The 21070-nt window shown below is 43.5% G+C and overlaps 1 protein-coding gene across 4 annotated transcripts; it reads left to right on the top strand.

Annotated features, from left to right (window-relative positions):
• The first annotated feature begins 150 nt into the window (after positions 1-150).
• Positions 151-19124, top strand: LOC106580442 (ras association domain-containing protein 2). 4 transcript variants are annotated; one of them, XM_014161507.2, is made up of 11 exons: positions 151-447; positions 7643-7777; positions 10879-10952; positions 11086-11161; positions 14193-14344; positions 15143-15240; positions 15426-15568; positions 15776-15929; positions 16260-16381; positions 16833-16930; positions 17122-19123. In XM_014161507.2, exons 3-11 carry the CDS (start codon positions 10900-10902, stop codon positions 17189-17191), a joined length of 966 nt encoding a protein of 321 aa, XP_014016982.1. In that variant the 5' UTR covers positions 151-447; positions 7643-7777; positions 10879-10899; the 3' UTR covers positions 17192-19123. The 4 variants fall into 4 exon arrangements, with proteins under 4 accessions (XP_014016982.1, XP_014016981.1, XP_045559179.1 ...); XM_014161506.2 differs by lacking the exon at positions 7643-7777; XM_045703223.1 differs by lacking the exon at positions 151-447 and having other exon boundaries at positions 7057-7777; positions 15146-15240; positions 17122-19124.
• The last annotated feature ends 1946 nt before the right edge of the window (positions 19125-21070 follow it).

Here is a 21070-nt window from a genome sequence, read left to right as displayed (position 1 = left end):
ATTCACTTCGTTTTCCCTTGTATATGCGCATAGTTATCTATTATGCATGTATTTTGGGGGGGTGCATTGTTTTCGGGATTCCCCCTCCTATTCTATTAACCTATTCCGAGAGCAAGCAGTCAGAGCGAACAAAGGGGCGGCAGGTCGCGCACTGATTGGTTACCGGGTTCGGTGCCAGAGGTCCGCTACAACAGATGGGGATCTCCTCTCGTCGCGCGCACGCCACGCACGCAAGCCCCAGTGCTTGTATGCGCCGATTGTTTCCGATGCGCGGATAGGGCGAACCGAGCAGAAAACGAGCAGACTGGGCGACGCACGGTTAACGACTATATCCCGCCCGAGCCCCCAACGTGGCAGAGAAGAACCAACCCCAGTTTATCGTTCGTTAACAATACATAAAGCCTGAAGAGGTTCGGGAAATCATCAGACTGTCTAGCAGCTCCGTCCGTAAGTAGGATATATGTAAAACGATATGAGTCTGCCATGCCTGTGTAGCGATCGATAAACTCACAAGGCAAGCACTTTGTTATTTGTATATGCATAGAAATGGGCTACAATGTCGCCAGCTATAGTTTTAGAGCACTTTAGAGCACGATCAAGAATGCGTGCGTGACTAGTCAAGATCCAACGAAACAGACCTTTTCGAAGTAATCTGATATAATTGATACAGTCATAGGCTATAGTGAAAACATGTTATCCCATTGATAGTGCAACACTATTCGCCCTCCACACACAGTACCAAATAACACTGTTATAAACGTTTTTCAGGGTTTTATTATGTTAACCGTTAGAAAGCCATCTCGGCCTCTTCCTATACAGTCTAGTCTATAAAGTATTCTCTGTCAGTCTGGAATCTGGATAGATTACATAAGTACCAGATATGTAAGATTCCTTTCAACACACACACACACACTACTGTGGGAGTGCCCAGAGACTTACCCTACCAGATTGTGGATGTTCAAGCATGTGGTCATATTTTTCACACAAAGTTGTGAGGGAATTCCTAATGTATTGGCCTGTACCTTAATGACTCCTAATTAATAGGATATAATGCTTCCTAAGGTCATGTAAAATCTCATTTCACCACAATGGTGAGAGACAGATTGAAGGGCAGGGATACACACACACACAAAATATTTGGCACTCTGTAATAGATTTGGTTCTTAGACCTCAGATGTTTTCAGGGTTGCTATGACAATGTGAACAATAGTGCGGAGGCAAAGTTGGGGTTGAGAGGGAGGAGGGAAGAAGGGGGAAGTGGAGCTTTGGACCTGCATTCATCCCACAAGATAAAGCAGTTCACCAAGGACAGAGGCACAGAGCAAGAGATCAAAAAATGTGTGTGTGTTTGTGATTGAGAGAGGGAGGGAGGGAGAGAGAAGTCCGGAAATCATGGTCAGGAGTTTAATAAAGGTGGATGGGTGCCAGTCCAGGAAGATGAGACTGATGAGAGAGGAAGTGAAAGGGATGGAGGAAAACAAGTTAGATAAAGAGCAAAACAAATTGAAATTACAACATTAATGTGAATAGATATGTTACAAGAAGAATGCAATAGACCAGGAGTTAATAAGTCTAGCACTGTAGAAAGAGAGTGACAGAGAGGAGGGGAGGGGGGGTAGAAAAGGGGTAGAAAGACATCTGGTATTAGCGAACTAAAACTGTTCTGCTTTGCCAATATTTGCACCTCTTTTCCATGGCTATTAAGCTTATTGAATAGAGTTGTGTGGAAAGAGGGAGGAAGAGAGAGCGCTATGCTTAGACTAGGTCATCTCTGGTAGAGGCGTAGGGAGGGAGAGAGACTAGCTTGGCTGCTGGGGTTGAGGGGTGGAGGCGTAGGGAGGGAGAGAGACTGGCTTGGCTGCTGTGGTTGTATATGAGGCAGTAGAGGATTCAAGGGAATGCAGAGGGAGAGGAAGGCTGGAGGCTATTTTTGGACCCCCGTCCAGAACAGAACAGGGCTCATTCTCCCCAAATCCATCATCCAAGCTGGAATGCAGAACAAAACACAGTGACAGAACACAGAGCCGCGGCCCGAGCCAGCCTGGGTAAATTTCTCTTTTTAGATACGGCCAGTCGTTTCCCCCCCAAAACAACAGGCATGATGTGTTTTTTGCAGGCAGCAGACAGACTCAATTGAGACAGATCAGAAGTAGAGTGTAGCCACATCATTATTAATCTCTCGTTGACAGTAACATAAAGTAGGTGATGCTGTTACGCAAGATTTTAGTTCTGGGTTTCTGAGATTACATCATAATTAATGTGGAACTGCCAGGCTAGACGAGGGGTTCCCACATGTTCGTGCCCTGACCCATCAAAACCTCTAGCAGTTTCTTGGGCCACAGCCCAGACTTAAACGACATACCAGTAATCTGTTATCACTGGGACCATTGGCTTGGCCCAGCACAATTCGGCTCTCAGGGACTGAGCCGCCCATCCCCGGTCTGGGTATTAAGGCTAATGTCTCCTATTGTGGTGTGTGTGTGTGTGTGTAGGCCTGGCATGGCCTAATATGCACTGTATGTGACCAACCACCTCGATTCAGTCTTGTGTAGCAAAATTTCAAATGGTGATTTTTACATTGGATTTAAGTAGACTCAGAGCGAGTAAATGGTATATCATACACTACAGTTGAGGAACAATGGGAAAGTAATTCTGCTTTGAAAGTTGAATAACTTGTAACCCCACTTTTGAGAAAATGGACCTTGAATGTTTTGATACACTTACTGGAGAGTTCTTCTTTGTCTACACCTATTCAGCATTGTTCACACCCTCTTAAGCCTTAGTCCCACCCATCTCTTTAAGGATTCAATGAGGCCATGTGCTAAACAGAGTGAGTACGGTAGTGTACTAAACAACCAAAGATTTCAAGACTAAAGGCTGGTTTATACTACTTCTATCCACATGTATGTATACAGTTATCACAGTGACATCATGAACATTCTATTGTCATCCGACATCAAAACGACAGGCTGCATGACATCAGCAGCCTGCTGGTCCAAAATAGCATAACTGGTGTATTTTAACACCAATAAACCCATCTGTTTAAAATAGAATTTAGTATATGTCAATCTAGCAAACCAGGCAACTAAAAGCAACTTTCTAAACAATGTTTTGTTTTGATTCTAACGTTAAGTTAGCCAGTTCAAATAAAGACCATATCAAATACAGTGAGGGGGAAAAGTATTTGATCCCCTGCTGATTTTGTACGTTTGCCCACTGACAAAGAAATGATCAGTGTATCATTTGAATGGTAGGTTTATTTGAACAGTGAGAGACAGAATAACAACAAAAAAATCCAGAAAAACACATGTCAAAAATGTTATAAAATGATTTGCATTTTAATGAGGGAAATAAGTATTTGACCCCTCTGCAAAACATGACTTAGTGGCAAAACCCTTGTTGGCAATCACAGAGGTCAGACATTTCTTGTAGTTGGCCACCAGGCTTGCACACATCTCAGGAGGGATTTTGTCCCACTCCTCTTTGCAGCTCTTCTCCAAGTCATCAAGGCTGACATTTGGCAACTTGAACCTTCAGCTCCCTCCACAGATTTTCTATGGGATTAAGGTCTGGAGACTGGCTAGGCCACTCCAGGACTTTAATGTGCTTCTTCTTGAGCACACCTTTGTTGCCTTGGCTGTGTGTTTTGGGTCATTGTCATGCTGGAATACCCATCCATGACCCATTTTCAATGCCCTGGCTGAGGGAAGGAGGTTCTCACCCAAGATTTTATTTATTTAACCATTATTTTACCAGGTAAATTGACTGAGAACACATTCTCATTTACAGCAACAACCTGGGGAATAGTTTCAGGGGCAAGGAGGGGGATGAATGAGCCAATTGTAAGCTGGGGATGATTAGGTCGCCATGATGGTATGAGGGCCAGATTAGGAATTTAGCCAGGACACCAGAGATAACACCCCTACTCTTACGATAAGTGCAATGGGATCTTTAATGACCTCAGAGAGTCAGGACACCCGTTTAACATCCCATCCGAAAGATAGCACCCTACACAGAGCAGTCACTGCCCTGGGGCATTGAGATATTTTTTAGACCAGAGGAAAGAGTGCCTCCTACTGGCCCTCCAACACCACTTCCAGCAGCATCTGGTCTCCCATCCAGGGACTGACCAGGACGAACTCTGCTTAGCTTCAGAAGCAAGCCAGCAGTGGGATGCAGGGTGGTATGCTGCTGGTATATGGCCCCGTCCATCGTCCCTTTGATGCGGTGAATTTGTCCTGTCCCCTTAGCAGAAAAACACCCCCAAAGCATAATGTTTCCACCTCCATGTTTGACGGTGGGTATGGTGTTCTTGGGGTCCTCCTCCTCCAAACACGGCGAGTTGAGTTGATGCCAAAGAGCTCCATTTTGGTCTCATCTGACCACAACACTTTCACGCAGTTGTCCTCTGAATCATTCAGATGTTCATTGGCAAACTTCAGACGGGCATGTATATGTGCTTTCTTGAGCAGGGGGACCTTGCGGGCGCTGCAGGATTTCAGTCCTTCACGGCATAATGTGTTACCAACTGTTTTCTTGGTGACTATGGTCCCATCTGCCTTGAGATCATTGACAAGATCCTCCCGTGTAGTTCTGGGCTGATTCCTCACCATTCTCATGATCATTGCAACTCCACGAGGTGAGATCTTGCATGGAGCCCCAGGCCGAGGGATATTGACAGTTATTTTGTGTTTCTTCCATTTGCGAATAATCGCACCAAATGTTGTCACCTTCTCACCAAGCTGCTTGGCGATGGTCTTGTAGCCCATTCCAGCCTTGTGTAGGTCTACAATCTTGTCCCTGACATCCTTGGAGAGCTCTTTCGTCTTGGCCATGGTGGAGAGTTTGGAAACTGATTGATTGATTGCTTCTGTGGACAGGTGTCTTTTATACAGGTAACAAACTGAGATTAGGAGCACTCCCTTTAAGAGTGTGCTCCTAATCTCAGCTCGTTACCTGTATAAAAGACACCTGGGAGCCAGAAATCTTTCTGATTGAGGGGGGTCAAATACTTATTTCCCTCATTAAAATGCAAATCAATTTATAACATTTTTGACATGCGTTTTTCTGGATTTTTTTGTTGTTATTCTGTCTCTCACTGTTCAAATAAACCTACCATTAAAATTTTAGACTGATAATTTCTTTGTCAGTGGGCAAACATACAAAATCAGCAGGGGATCAAATACTTTTTTCCCTCACTGTAGCTGACAATGTCTTAACTTTAGCTAATTTCTATTCATTATTACAGGAAAATAAACTCACAACAAGATCATAATTTAGAAGTTAATGGCGAGCTAATTACAGAAAATAGCTTATGGTTTTGAATGTGACAAAATAAAGGCAGGGTATTCTACCGGATAATTTTAGAACTTTGACACTGTCTCAGTGTCCTAACGTTATATCCTAATTTGACTTTGGTGCAAGTCCTGTTGTTCTTCACATGACCGACTCTGGTAAACACACACTATAGATATATAAAAAAAAATCTCAATGTATTTGTCACATGCACAGAATAGAGAAGGTGCAAACGGTACAGTGAAATGGTTGCTTGAATAGTCTTTTGTTTAGACATGGAGCTAGCTAGCTAGCTAAACAATGAACCATAATCCCAACTCATAACGTTACTTCCTTGCATGAATCTACAGGTAGCTAAAGCTAACCAACTAGGTTCAATATTAGCTAGCTAGCTAATATTAGACAATAACTAGCAATGGCTCTGAGATACAAATAATATTACTACACAGATCATATGTGTAACGTTAGCTAGCGAGACAGCCCACTAACGTTAGTTAGCTAGCTAACAGTACGCTTTAACATGCAATGAAAATGACTTTCTGACAAACTTTTCAACATTATATCTGAAAATGTAGCTAGTTAGACTCTCTTACCCGTATACATGGATGAACGCTTCTCCCTTTGTCACGGATGCTATGGCTGCCTTTAGTTTGAAGATGTAATCCAGAGACAGGTGTTTTATATTTGCAATCAAACGGCAGAATTTTTTTCCATCTCGTTAGCTATCATACTGTTCTTCCACCGGGCATTCCACTGTTTTCAAAACTCGGTCCTCCAGAAAGTGGAGAACGTTAGCAACACTTTTGCAGTTCTTCATGATATCTTTCAAAAAAGCTGCGTTTGAAAAGATTACCTACACATATTGAGCAGCTCATGTTATAGACAAAAGCGTGCTACATGGCAGACCAATCCTAACTCATCCCTCGGCATGTCCAGACCATCCATTATCTCAGCCAATCATGGCTAGTTCCAAACTGCCTCTAGAAGCAACATCGGCACAAGAACTGTTCGTCGGGTGCTTCATGAAATGGATTTCCATGGCCGAGCAGCCGCACACAAGCCTAAGATAACCATGCGCAATGCCAAGCGTCGGCTGGAGTGGTGTAAAGCTCGCTGCCATTGGACTCTGGAGCAGTGGAAAAGCTTCTCTAGAGTGTTGAATCACGCATCACCATCTGGCAGTCTGACGGACAAATCTGGGTTTGGTGGATGCCAGGAGAACGCTACCTGCCCGAATGCCTAGTGCCAACTCTAAAGTTTAGTAGGAGGAATAATGGTCTGGGGCTGTTTTTCATGGTTTGGGCTAGGCCTCTTAGTTCCAGTGAAGGGAATTCTTAACACTACAGCATACAATTACATTCTAGACAATTCTGTGCTTCCAACTTTGTGGCAACAGTTTTGGGAAGGCCCTTTCCTGTTTCAGCATGACAATGCCCCTGTGCACAAAGCGAGGTCCATACAGAAATGGTTTGTCGAGATCGGTTTGGAGGAACTTGACTGGCCTGCACAGAGCCCTGACCTCAACCCCATCGAACACCTTTGGGATGAATTGGAACGCCAAATGCGAGCCAAGCCTAATCGCCCAACATCAGTGCCCGACCTCACTAATGCTGTTGTTGCTAAATGGAAGCATGTCCCCGCAGCAATGTTCCAACATCTAGTGGAAAGCCTTCCCAGAATAGTGGAGGCTGTTATAACAGCAAAAGGGGGACCAACTCCATATTAATGCTCATGATTTTGGAATGAGATATTCGATGAGCAGGTGTCCACATACTTTTGGTCATGTAGTGTAGGTGCTGAAATATGGATAATGCTGCATGGTGTGTTGGTTGATTGGTATTACATTTTTGATATGATCACGATAATTGAATGTGTTTGTGCGTGAGGCATTGGCTGGCCACGTGAGGTAGATTGTGTGTGTGGGTGTTGTCTGTTGCTTCTTACCTTTCAATAGTTTTCTGTCTGTATATGGAGCTACTTGTGAGCCTTTCAGAGAGAAGCTGTATATGTGTGTGTGTGTTGGTGTATTTGTCCATGTGTATGTGGGAGAGAGATATCATATTTCATGTCTGTAGTTTGAATTGAGGAAGTCTCTCATGTCAGAGCGGCAGCATCAGTTTCCGCTGTGACTGAGGCTCTAAAGGAGGAAGAGATTAGCGGAAGGGGAGCACTTCCTTTAAACCAGCCCCTTCGACCGCCCCTTCCTCTCCCTGGTGCTCTCTCCGTCACCTCTCCCCAACAAACACACAGAAGCCTTAGACTGAGGCCTTGGGTAACTCCCCTGGATAACCAGCCACTGAAGTCTGAAGAGACAGGCTTAGTGCTGAACACTCTCTCTCCTCCACAGAAAGGACAGAGTAGTTTCACCGGCTCAAGCCGAGCCAGCTTCAGGTCAACTGGACCCTGAGGACTAACATATGTGCTGGTAGCAGATCTCTCTGTCTCTTTCCTGGCCTGACAGGGTCACACAGCTCTCAGTACGGTAAGCCACACAGCAGCTTTCTACATACACGCACACACACATACACACACACACACACAAATGTTTATGTTGGATGTATCTGCTATTGGCAGATATTTCAGTAATGTTTCACGGCAGGGATGGGGGAAGTAGCCAAGTGGAAATATACAATGGGTACTGGATAGCATAACATTGTGTGTTTAGAGTGTCTGTTATTAACAGCAAGTTTTGATTTAAGAGGTCTGCCAAGGAGAAGGACAAGGCTGAGACACTGTGTGTGTGCGTCTGCGCGTACGTGTGTGCCTGCGTGTCAGAGGGTGTTGAATGTGTGTGTTAATACAACTGACATGATTTGGTATGGAGGGTGCCGCATGTGACTACAGCGTGCCTTGCACCTGTTCTTGTCCTTCGCAAGCTTCTCTGCTGCCCCCTCTCACTCACTCACTCACTCACTCACTCACTCACTCACTCACTCACACACACTCTCTTTCTCTCTCTCTCTTTCTGTCTCTCTTTCAGCCTGGCAGGAAGGAAACCTCGAAGTATGCTGGCAGCATGCCATGTTAAATTAAAAGTCCAACGTCTGTGTGTGTGTGTGTGTGTGTGTGTGTGTGTGTGTGTGTGTGTGTGTGTGTGTGTGTGTGTGTGTGTGTGTGTGTGTGTGTGTGTGTGTGTGTGTGTGTGTGTGTGTGTGTGTCACCACAGAACTTTCCATGTGTGTTAGGGATTTTCTGTGTGTGGTGTGTGTTTTAGACAGATGGGGGAAGGAGCGAGGAGGAGGAAAAGAGGAAGAGAGAGAGATTGTGTAGCACAGCTGTCTTGCTCCATCTCACACTGACTGTTCCTGTTTCAGTCAGTCAGAGACAGAGGCTGCAGTCCAAATTCAAAGTAGACAGCCCTCGGCCCTAAACCCTCAGCCCATGAATGACATTTTACATTGTCACATCCAAATGTACCTTAAATGTCCCTTGACCAAGCGAGGGAGAGTAATGATTAGAGAGGCGACGTCCTTGGTGGGAATCTTGAAATTGAGCTTAAAAACAACCAGCCTAAAGCTATTAATGTGCCTAGCAAGCTAACATAGCTAACTAGCACTCCTGTCAGGTAGCTAACGAGCTACAGTTGCCCAGAGTTGGCTAGCTAGTTTTATGGTGTGGCAATTTATTCTAATACATTTCAGAATTCCCCAAAATATGTTTATGAAGCTAGCTACATTTTATAGGGTCCTCACTACGAGACTAAGCCAATTTGCCAAAGCTAAAATCAATGTCATCTACACTACCAGTGAAAAGTTTTAGAACTATTCATTCAAGGGTTGTTCTTTATTTTGACTATTTTCTACATTGTAGAATAATAGTGAAGACATCAGTACTATGAAATAATACACATGGAATCATGTAGTAACCAAAATAAATATATTTTAGATTTGAGATTCTTCAAATAGACACCCTTTGCCTTGATGACAGCTTTGCACACTCTTGGAGCAAAGCACCCCCACAACATGATGCTGCCACCCCAATGCTTCACGGTTGGGATGGTGTTCTTCGGCTTGCAAGCCTCCCCCTTTTTCCTCCAAACATAACGATGGTCATTATGGCCAAACAGTTCTATTTCTGCTTCATCAGACCAGAGGACATTTGTCCAAAAAGTACGATCTTTGTCCCCATGTGCAGTTGCAAACTGTAGTCTGGGTTTTTTATGGCAGTTTTGGAGCAGTGGCTTCTTCCTTGCTGAGTGGCCTTTCAGGTTATGTCGATATAGGACTCGTTTTACTGTGGATATAGATACTTTTGTACATGTTTCCTCCAGCATCTTCACAAGGTCCTTTGCTGTTTGTTCTGGGATTGATTTTCATTTTTCGCACCAAAGTACGTTCATCTCTAGGAGACAGAACGCGTCTCCTTCCTGAGCGGTATGATGGCTGCGTGGTCCCATGGGGTTTATACTTGCGTACTATTATTTGTACAGATGAACGTGTTACCTTCAGGCGTTTGGAAATTGCTCCAAAGGATGAACCATTTTTTCTGAGGTCTTGGCTGATTTCTTTTGATTTTCCCATGATGTCAAGCACAGAGGCACTGAGTTTGAAGGTAGGCCTTGAAACACATCCACAGGAACACCTCTAATTGACTCAAATGATGTCTATTAGCCTATCAGAAGCTTCTAAAGCCATGACATGGTTTTCTGGAATATTCCAAGCTGTTTAAAGGCACAGTCAACTTAGTGTATGTTAACTTCTGACTCACTGGAATTGTGATACAGTGAGTTATAAGTGAAATAATCTGTCTGTAAACAATTGTTGGAAAAATGACTTGTGTCATGCACAAAGTATATGTCCTCACCGACTTGCCAAAACTATAGTTTGTTAACAAGAAATTTATGGAATGGTTGTAAAAACGAGTTTTAATGACTCCAACCTAAGTGTATGTAAACTTATGACTTCAACTGTACATAATTCCCAAACATTCTTATAATTTATGAAAATGTGAAAATTATTATCTAAGTGCTCGCTTGTCAGAAAATGTTTTAAAAAGTGTCAATCTTCCTGGGGGTGTATATGAACGGATTTTAACAATATTTAATGTCTCTAAAATGCTGTCAGTTCCACTTTTAACAATGTTGAGTGACTTGATGACAGACTAGATGTGTGAAATCAGTGATTGTTGTATTTCCCTACCTGCCTGTCTGTCTGAGTTATATATTTATTCTCTTCCAATCATTTTTGAATGTTTTATTCTTCCTTCAATCATATTCCTACTCTTCCTCCCCACCCACCTCCGGTCTCTATGGCAATGTGGTGTGTCTCCATGGTGATGCTCGGGTGAATTGCTGCCTCTGGTTGATCATGAGGTGTCATGAGACTCATCAGAGTCAATCTCTCTCTCTCTATTGCATCCTTGTTCTCCAATATCTATCCACATTCATGTTGAATTCCACTCCCCTCTATTCTCTCCCTTACTTTCCCATGTCCTCTCTCTGCTTCATCCCTAGACTGGTACCCATCAACCCCCTATAAAAACATCTGAATATGATTTCTAATCTCTCTTTGTCTCTGTCTAGCCCTCTCTCTCTGTCTCTCGCTCTCTGTCTCTCTCACTGTCTGTCTCTCTCTCTCTCTCCAGCTCCTCTCATGCTGACTGAGAATGGATAACGTTCAGAACGGGGTTCAGATCGGAGACAAAAAGTTCATCAGCAAGTAAGGCATATACGCATGCACACACAGACATATGCCACAGATGCACACAGACACATACACACCGATGTATGCAATAATAAAATGTGTGTAAATTAATTGATTGTTGTCATTAAAGTTGTCTTTCTGTCTTCAGGGCAACAGTCCTGTCCCACCTCAAAACCTACAACCTCTATTATGATGGACAGAATCTGCAGTTGAGACACAGAGAGGTATCGGTAGTGCGCGTGTGTGTTGGTGTAAATCAAATCAAAATTGTATTTGTCACATGCGCCGAATACAACACGTGTAGACCTTGTGAAATGCTCACTTACAAGCCCTTAACCAACAATGCAGTTTTAAGAAAATACTTTTTTTTAAAAGTAAGAGATAAGAAAAACTAATAATTAAAGAGCAGCAGTAAATAACAATAGCGGGGCTATATACAGGGGGTACCGGTAGAGTCAATGTGCGGGGGCACCGATGTCGAGATAATTGAGGTAATATGTACATGTTGGTAGAGTTATTAAAGGGACTATACATAGATAATAACAGAGAGTAGCAGCAGCGTTCCGGGGTGGGGGGGCAATGCAAATCATCTGGGTAGCCATTTGATTAGCTGTTCAGCGTTCTTATGGCTTGGGGTTAGAAGCTATTTAGGAGCCTCTTGGACCTAGACTCGGCGCTCCGGTACCGCTTGTCGTGCGGTAGCAGAGAGAACAGTCTATGACCAGGGTGGCTGGAGTCTTTGACAATTTTTAGGGCCTTCCTCTGACACCACCTGGTATAGAGGTCCTGGATGGCAGGAAGTTCTGACCCACTGGAATTGTGATACAGTGAATTATAAGTGAAATAATCTGTCTGTAAACAATTGTTGGAAAAATGACTTGTCATGCACAAAGTAGATGTCCTAACCGACTTGCCAAAACTATAGTTTTTTAACAAGAAATTTGTGGAGTGATTGAAAAATGAGTTTTGATGACTCCAACCTAACTGTATGTAAACTTCCGACTTCAACTGTAGGTGTTCCTTTTGTCCAGGTGTGAAACGGCAGTGTGGAGTGCAACAGAGATTGCATCATCTGTGGATCTGTTGGTGTGTTATGCAAATTGGATTGGGCCTAGGGTTTCTGGGATAATGGTGTTGATTTGAGCCATGACCAGCCTTTCAAAGCATTTCATGGCTACAGACATGCGTGCTACGGGTCGTTAGTCATTTGAGCAGGTTACCTTAGTGTTCTTGGTCTGCTTGAGACATGTTGGTATTACAGACTCAGACAGGGAGAGGTTGAAAATGTCAGTGAAGGTACTTGCCAGTTGGTCAGCGCATGCTCGGAGTACACGTCCTGGTAATCTGTCTGGCCCTGCGGCCTTGTGAATGTTGACCTGTTTGAAAGTCTTACTCACATCGGCTGTGGATAGCGTGATCACACAGTCGTCCGGAACAGCTGGTGCTCTCATGCATGTTTCAGTGTTACTTGCCTCAAAGCGAGCATAGAAGTTATTTAGCTCGTCTGGTAGGCTCGTGTCACTGGGCAGCTCTCGGCTGTGCTTGCCTTTGTAGTCTGTAATAGTTTGCAAGCCCTGCCACATCCGACGGGCGTCGGAGCCGGTGTAGTACGATTCGATCTTAGTCCTGTATTGACGCTTTGCCTGTTTAATGGTTCGCCGGAGGGCATAGCGAGTTTTCTTATAAGCTTCCGGGTTAGAGTCCTGCTCCTTGAAAGCAGCAGCTCTACCCTTTAGCTCAGTGCGAATGTTGCTTGTAATCCATGGCTTCTGGTTGGAGTATGTACGTGCACTCACTGTGGGGACGACGTCCTCGATGCACTTATTGATAAAGCGACTGATGTGGTGTACTCCTCAATGCCATCGGAAGAATCCCGGAACATATTCCAGTCTGTGCTAGCAAAGCTGTTCTGTAGTTTAGCATCTGCTTCATCTGACCACTTTTTTATAGGCCGAGTCACTGGTGCTTCCTGCTTGAGTTTTAGCTTGTAAGCAGGAATCAGGAGGATAGAATTAGGGTCAGATTTGCCAAATGGAGGGTGAGGGACTGCTTTGTACGTGTCTCTGTGTGTGGAGTAAAGGTGGTCTAGAATTTTCTTTCTTCTGGTTGCACATTTAACATGCTGACAGAAATTAGGTAAAACTGATTTAAATTTCCCTGCATTAATTAAAGTCCTTGTCCACTAGGAGCGCCGCCTCTGGATGAGCGTTTTTCTGTTTGCTTATGGTCGTATACAGCTCATTGAGCGTGATTTTAGTGCCAGCATCGGTCTGTGGTGGTATGTAGACAGCTACGAAAAATACAGATGAAAACTCTCTAGGTAGATAGTGTGGTCTACAGCTTATCATGAGATACTCTACCTCAGGCGAGCAAAACCTTGAGACTTCCTTAAATATAGTGCACCATCTGTTGTTCACATATATGCATAGGCCCCAGCCCCATGTCTTACCGGAGGCTGCTGTGCTGTCCTCCAAATGGAGTGTATAACCCGCCAGCTGAATGTTCTTAATGACGTCGTTCAGCCACGACTCGGTGAAACATAAGATATTACCGTTTTTAATGTCCCTTTGGTAGGATATACGTGCTTTCAGCTCGTCCCATTTATTTTCCAGCGATTGAACATTAGCTTGCTGGTCGTAAGGCAAGGGTAGATTAGCCACTCGTCGCCTGATCCTCACAAGGCACCCAGATCTTTTTCCACAAAATCTCAGTTTCCTTCTCCAGTGAATCACGGGGATCTGGGCCTGGTCGGCTGTCTGTAGTAGTATGTCCCTCCCGTCCGACTCATTGAAGAAGAACTCTTCGTCCAGTTTGAGGTGAGCAATCGCAGTTCTGATGTCCAGAAGCTCTTTTCGGTCATAATAGACAGTAGCAGCAACATTATGTACAAAACAAGTTACGAACAACGCAAAAAAACAAACAAAATAGCATGGTTGGTTAAGAGCCGATAAGACGGCAGCCCTCCCCTCTGGCGCCATCGTTTATATGCGTGTGAATGAGAGTAAGAGCGAGAGTCTTTCCATTGTTGCTAATCACTGTCATAATTGGTGTAATAGCTGCACCCTCCTATTTCACCTCTTTATTGCATGTATGCTTTTTCTTTTCCTCCACTCTTTGGTTATTTTTCTGTCACTTTCAAATTTTTGCTGTTCAATTTACCCCTCACTGACTCAATAATTCACCCTGCCCCAAAAGGGTAATAACTGTCAGTGTTTTTGTGTGTGTGTATTGATCATGGTAACTCTGTCTTTACAGGAGGAAGGGGAGCTGATCGTGGAGGGTTTGCTGAATATCTCCTGGGGCCTGCGTCGACCTATTAGATTGCAGATGCAGGACGATCACGAGCGAATCAGGCCTCCTCCCTCCTCTACCTCCTGGCACTCCGGCTGTGCCCTGGATAATGAGAGGTAGGGAGTGAGCTCTGGTTACCATACCAACAACACAGAGAAGGCAACATATAGAAACATGTACTACGTACAGTATGTATGAAAAGTATACACTGAGTATACAAAACATTAAGAACACCTGCTCTTTCCATGGCATAGACTGACCAGGTGAAAGCTATAATCCTTTATTGAAGTCACTTCAGTGTATATGAAGGGGGGAGACGGGTTAAAGAAGGATTTTTATGCCTTGAGACAATTAAAACATGGATTGTGTATGTGATTTAAGTGCCTTTGAGCAGGGTATGGTAGTAGGTACCAGGCGCACCGGTTCGTGTCAAGAACTGCAACGCTGCTGTGTTTTTCATGCTCAACTGACAAATTGAGGCTGTTCTGAGGGCAAAGGGGGGAGGGGGGTGCAAAAATAATTTCTTTACTGATAATGAAGTATTGTTATAACCTAATGATTATCCTAAAATGTCATACTTATCAACGGCCAAGCATATTTATTTCATTTTGTCTGACCTGGATAGTGTGTCTGTAGCAGTGGGCATGTGGTTGACATTTTACAGAGTTTGGTTTGGTGAATGTTTGTCCTGTGGCCATACTGTTATATCTTTATTATGACCTTTATTCTGGGTTTTTAGTTTACTCTGAACATACATTATATTCTCCAATCAAATTACATAGAAACCATATTTTACTGTTCCTCTGCCTGTGTCATTTACACACTGATGTAGTATAACTTTGAAGAGAAGATAATGTGTCATAAATAAGGTCTGCCAATTAAATATGGGAATATTCATGTTTGCCTTATGTCAGTAGCAATGAAGGTACCCAGCAGATTCCGCCCACAGTAGAAGTGACAGAGCACGAAAGCCAATCAGAGGACAGCATTGTGAAGGAGGATGAGGAAGAAGGTGGGTCTTATAGAAGAGTAGTCTGAAAACCTTCCACTTGTTATTATGGAAAACCCAATTATTTATCCAACATCAGATAGCCATGTCTGTTCAACAATACATTTTTAGAACATTCTGTGACGTTCATAGGAGCTTGATTGTCTGACTCCTCCCCTTTCTCCTATATCTGTGCTTTGATTGGACAGAGGAATATGAGAGCTCCGCCCAGCTGCTGAGGACGAAGAGTGATGCAGGGGTTCTGAGACGGGGCCAGCGCCGGTCACCTAGTGACCAGAGAAGGTTACGACGACACCGCTTCTCCATCAATGGACACTTCTACAATCACAAGGTACACACACACACACACACACACACACACACACACACACACACACACACACACACACACACACACACACACACACACACACTATAATACTGCAGCTAAACACTACTACAATGACAACATACTACCACAAATAAACTAATCCTGTCTCTCTCTCTCACTCAATCCTCTCACCCTCTCATAATTGTGCGGCCCCCATCGCCCCTTCAGACTGCAGTCTTTACTCCAGCGTATGGTTCAGTGACTAATGTGCGGATCAACAGTTGTATGACCACGCCTCAGGTGCTGCGAGTGCTACTTAACAAGTTTAAGATTGAGAACAGCCCAGATGACTTTGCACTGTATCTTGTACACACCAGCGGGGGTGAGTGAGTTTGTGTGTTGTTGTGTGGTTGCGTGTCTGTCACAGAGTTTAAAGCTGAAGCACTTTCTCTGTTTTGCAGGGTCCATGTAATCAGTTTGTGTTTATCCTAGACGTGTGTGTGTGTGTGTGTGTGTGTGTGTGTGTGTGTGTGTGTGTGTGTGTGTGTGTGTGTGTGTGTGTGTGTGTGTGTGTGTGTGTGTGTGTGTGTGTGTGTGTGTGTGTGTGTGCTCAAGAGTGCTGCAGCTCTGTGGCAAACATGGCAATCTTCTAACATAACTTAAGTACACCCGTTGTAATGCAGTAAAGGTCTGACAATGTTTTTTCTTTCAGAGCGTGTGAAGCTGAAGCGCAGTGACTACCCCCTGGTGCTGCGTGTGCTTCAGGGTCCATGTGAACAGGTCAGCAGAATCTTCCTGATGGAGCAGGACCTGGGAGAGGAAGTCACCTATGATGTAAGACTGCTGATGTGTAACTGCCAAATTACTCCCCACCCACTATACAACTGATAAATCATTCACTACTTCTCAGTGCCCCTAAACTAAATCACATCCTCTGAATGGAATGTTCTGTCCGTCCCCTTTTCGATTACAAAAGGGCTCAGTTCAATAGAACTTGCAGTGGGCTATTTATGCACTAGACTAGCAAAACCATCATTTACTGAAGTTAAGCTGCTTGGGGGGCTGCCAGCCAAGCCAATTAGCTGTCCTCAACAATGGCTTGACACTGGCTTGACAGTGTAGTCAATGGCCAAAAACTGACATAAGCTGTTATGACTATTTATGACCTCCTTTATGTTGTTGTTATTATTACTACTACTACAGTATTGTGATTTCATAATAGTTGAGGGTCTGTGTCCAGGTCAGGTCTGTTTTTGTAACTGCATTTCTCCCTCCTCCCCACCAGGTGGCACAGTATATTAAGTTTGAGATGCCGGTGCTGCAGAGTTTCATCACCAAGCTGATGGAGGAAGAGGACCGGGAGGTGCAGAAACTCAGGAGCAGGTGCAGTATTGGCAACGTCTCTGCAGTGGCAACATCTACCTCTCCCCATAGCTGTGTCTATGGTGTCTCCCCAATGTGTGTTAATGTCTCATTTCCTCTCTCTCTCTCTCTCTCTCTCTCTCTCTCTCTCTCTCTCTCTCTCTCTCTCTCTCTCTCTCTCTCTCTCTCTATCTCTCTCTCTGTGTGTATAGGTATGCATATCTGCGGTGTATCATAGAGAAGCAGTTGCATTGTCTTCCTGAGGGGACCACCTGTATGTGACCTGGTTCAGGGAGGGACAACCAGATCTTCACAAAACCTTCCCAAGATCTCCCAGACCTGTCCAGCTACCCCTCCCCACCCCTGACTCCGTCCCAAGCACAAAACAGGAATGACCAAGAACCACCCAGAGGAGAGGAACCCATTCCAACCTCGCCTTATTATCTTTCAAGACCTCCGTAGGGACAGTGTACACATTGTGAAGCATGCTCTTTCCTGATTCCTGCTGTTTCTGTCCATACCATTTACAGACAGTACATGCCCACTGGGCACAGAAGTCTGTTCAACTTCTAGTTTTGATTTACATCTGATTGAGTTGTCAACTAACATGAATTCAACTTGAAATCAACAAAAACAAATGTATAGGTGGTTGAAAAAAAGACTTAATGCCCTTACATTGATTACTTTTTGCAAATCCAATTAGTTTTCCACTGTAATTCAAAGTCATCACGTTGATTTGGGGGGTTGAAATGATGTGGAAACAACATTGATTCAATTGGTTTTTGCCACGTGGGTATCCTCTTTTCTGTCCCAATCCCTTTCTAACATACCTGCCCCTAGTGTTATCTGCATAACTGTACCTTTTCCGCAATAATAATGGTTTGTGGGGAAGGTAAAGGCTGGCACTTTTCATATGGGGTCTGTATGGAGCATTGAGCCTGCCCCATGTTCTATCATACCACTCGGATGCACAAGAATTTAAAGCACAAAACCAGCTTTCTTAGTTCTTTTGAGCTAGACAGCACTCGATCTCTCACTCTCTTTCCCTCTAATTTTCCTTTCAACAATTTTGCCACCTGCAGATAACTAAACTTGTCTCACCTTTTACATCTCTCTCAAAACCAGAACATACCTCAGACTCAGTGACATCACACGCTAGATGAGTTTCTCAGCCAGTCAGTGAGGCAGTTGAATGACTCCTGTCCTGTGACAGGATGTGATGTTGAAACGTGCCTGTCCCCCGTGTGTTGCAGGACTCTCTTTATGATCAGCTCTAGTGAGGCTGTAACTGTAATGTAACTTCATGATTGTCCACAGTTAATCTGAAACCGCCACCTAACCTGTTCTATTGGATGTCAAAAACATGTCAACATTTCTGTTACCTGTGTGTTATGCCTCGATCAGACCGACAGCGTCATTGCATCAATGCTGCGTAAGAAATTCTGCAGTCAAACTTTTTTCATTATGTAATCCAATGTGTGCAAGATGTGTGAGATGTGTGCAACAAACGTTCATTCACCTTTTGCTACTATTTCTGTCAAGTCTACTCATACAATTTGATGCATACGTTGGATTTATCCAACATCTGCACCACACAGAACACAGAAACTGCCTCTGCAACACAATGCTGCAAGGCAAATGCTGCGTTCCATTGGAAATGAATGTACTTCTAGTGTACCAAAACGCAACGACGCTGTCGGTCAGAACTGTTTTTTTCTTCTTTTTTTGTAACCTTTATTTAACTTGGCAAGTCCGTTAAGAAAGTTAGCTTCGCTTGCCAGGGTTATAATCCCATGGTGTGATATGACCTGTGTGTCTACAAACACCTGGAGACTGAAGCACAAAACAGAGAGGACCAGAGTTCCTTAAGATTGTGAATTATGTAGATGATGGATCAACTACAATAGCTCAAACGAGGGAATGTTGTGTGTGTGTGTGTGTGTGTGTGTGCACGCATGTCTAAAGCAGTACTTAGTTGCCTTGTAGATATTGATCTGTGTGTGTGTATGACTGCATACAGGACTTTGAGATGTGGTACATCAATTCTGTTACACCTACACTACTGGTCAAACGTTTTAGAACACCTACTCATTCAAGGGTTTTTCTTAATTTTTTTACTATTTTCTACATTGTAGAATAATAGTGAAGACATTCATACTATGAAATAACACATGGAATCATGTAGTAAAGAAATGGAATCATGTAGTTACCAAAAAAGTGTTAAACAAATCAAAATATAGTTTAGATTTGAGATTCTTCAAATAGCCACCCTTTGCCTTGATGACAGCTTTGCACACTCTTGGCATTCTCTCAACCAGCTTCACCTGGAATGCTTTTCCAACAGTCTTGAAGGAGTTCCCACATATGCTGAGCACTTGTTGGCTGCTTTTCTTTCACTCTGCGGTCCAACTCATCCTAAACCATCTCAATTTGGTTGAGGTCGGGGGATTGTGGAGGCCAGGTCATCTGATGCAGCACTCCATCACGCTCCTTCTTGGTAAAATAGCCCTTACACAGCCTGGAGGTGTGTTGGGTCATTGTTCTGTTGAAAAACAAATTATACTCCCACTAAGCCCAAACCAGATGGGATGGCGTATCGCTCCAAAATGCTGTTGTAGACATACTGGTTAAGTGTGCCTTGAATTCTAAATAAATCACAGACAGTGTCACCATCAAAGCACCCCCACACAATAACACCTCCTCCTCCATGCTTTACTGTGGAAAATCCACGTGCGAGATCATGCATTCACCCACAACGCGTCTCACAAAGACATGGCAGTTGAAACCAAAAATCTCCAATTTAGACTCCAGACCAAAGGACAAATTTCCACTGGTCTAATGTCCGTTGCTCGTGTTTCTTGGCCCATGCAAGTCTCTTCTTATTATTGGTATCCTTTAGTAGTGGTTTCTTTGCAGCAATTCGACCATGAAGGCCTGATTCACACAGTCCCCTCTGAACACTTGATGTTGAGATGTGTCTGTTACTTGAACTCTGTGAGGCATTTATTTGGGCTGCAATTTCTGAGGCTGGTAACTAATGAACTTGTCCTCTGCTACAGCGGTAACTCGTGAGTCTTCCATTCCTGTGGCGATCCTCATGATAGCCAGTTTCATCATCGCGCTTGATGGTTTTTGAGACTGCACTTGAAGAAACTTTCAAAGTTCTTGAAATTTTCCGTATTGACTGACCTTCATGTCTTAAAGTAATGATGGACTGTCATTTCTCTTTGCTTATTTGAGCTGTTCTTGCAATAATATGGATTTGGTATTTTACCAAATAGGGCTATCTTCTGTGTACCCCCCTACCTTGTCACAACACAACTGATTGGCTCAAATGCATTAAGAAGGAAAGTAATTCCACAAATGAGCTTTTAGGAAGGCACACCTGTTAATTGAAATGCATTCCAGATGACTACCTCATGAAGCTGGTTGAGAGAATGCCAAGAGTGTGTAAAGCTGTCATCAAGGCAAAGGGTGGCTATTTGAAGAATCTTGAATATAACATATATTTTGATTTAACACTTTTTCGGTTACTACATGATTCCATATGTATTTCATAGTTTTGATGTCTTCACTATTATTCTACAATGTAGAAAATAGTAAAAAATAAACCTTGAATGAGTAGGTGTTCTAAAACTTTTGACCGGTAGTGTATATCTACCCTCAGCTTTTAAAAGGTTGCTGTATATTGTTTGTGAGCGCTTGTGTGCGTGCATGCATATATGTTTGTCATTTAAATTTCTATTGCTCTTTCAAGACTGACACGTTTATTTCATGATATTTTAGCTGTTGTAATGTTGCATTTTGACTGAGCGCTCCTTTTTTTGAGGGCACCTTCTTCAAAGTCAAAGACATTCCACTATTTGGAAATTTAGTATTTTTACAATAATTATTATTTAATAAAAAGTTATCTTGAAGCCGATTTGGTCTATCCTTTTCTGGGTCAGTGGGTAGAAACCATGTCATCCTGGTTGTATAATACTTGTTGAGGTTGTATAATTGTTAGGTATGCGTAACTGGCTGTAAGGGAGAGCAGAAGTTGGGTAGCCAAAGGAGCCTTTTATTTTGGCGAACAAACACATGGCACTAAGAACACTAAACAAGATGGGTTGACATAACCCAGCGCAAACCAGTCTAGCGTGTACATACACGAAACAACAA

The sequence above is a fragment of the Salmo salar genome, chromosome ssa20 (assembly GCF_905237065.1).
Source record: "Salmo salar chromosome ssa20, Ssal_v3.1, whole genome shotgun sequence".
NCBI lineage: Eukaryota > Metazoa > Chordata > Actinopteri > Salmoniformes > Salmonidae > Salmo > Salmo salar.
Note: the sequence above shows the minus strand (reverse complement) of the source record. Positions and strands in the feature narration are given on the sequence as shown.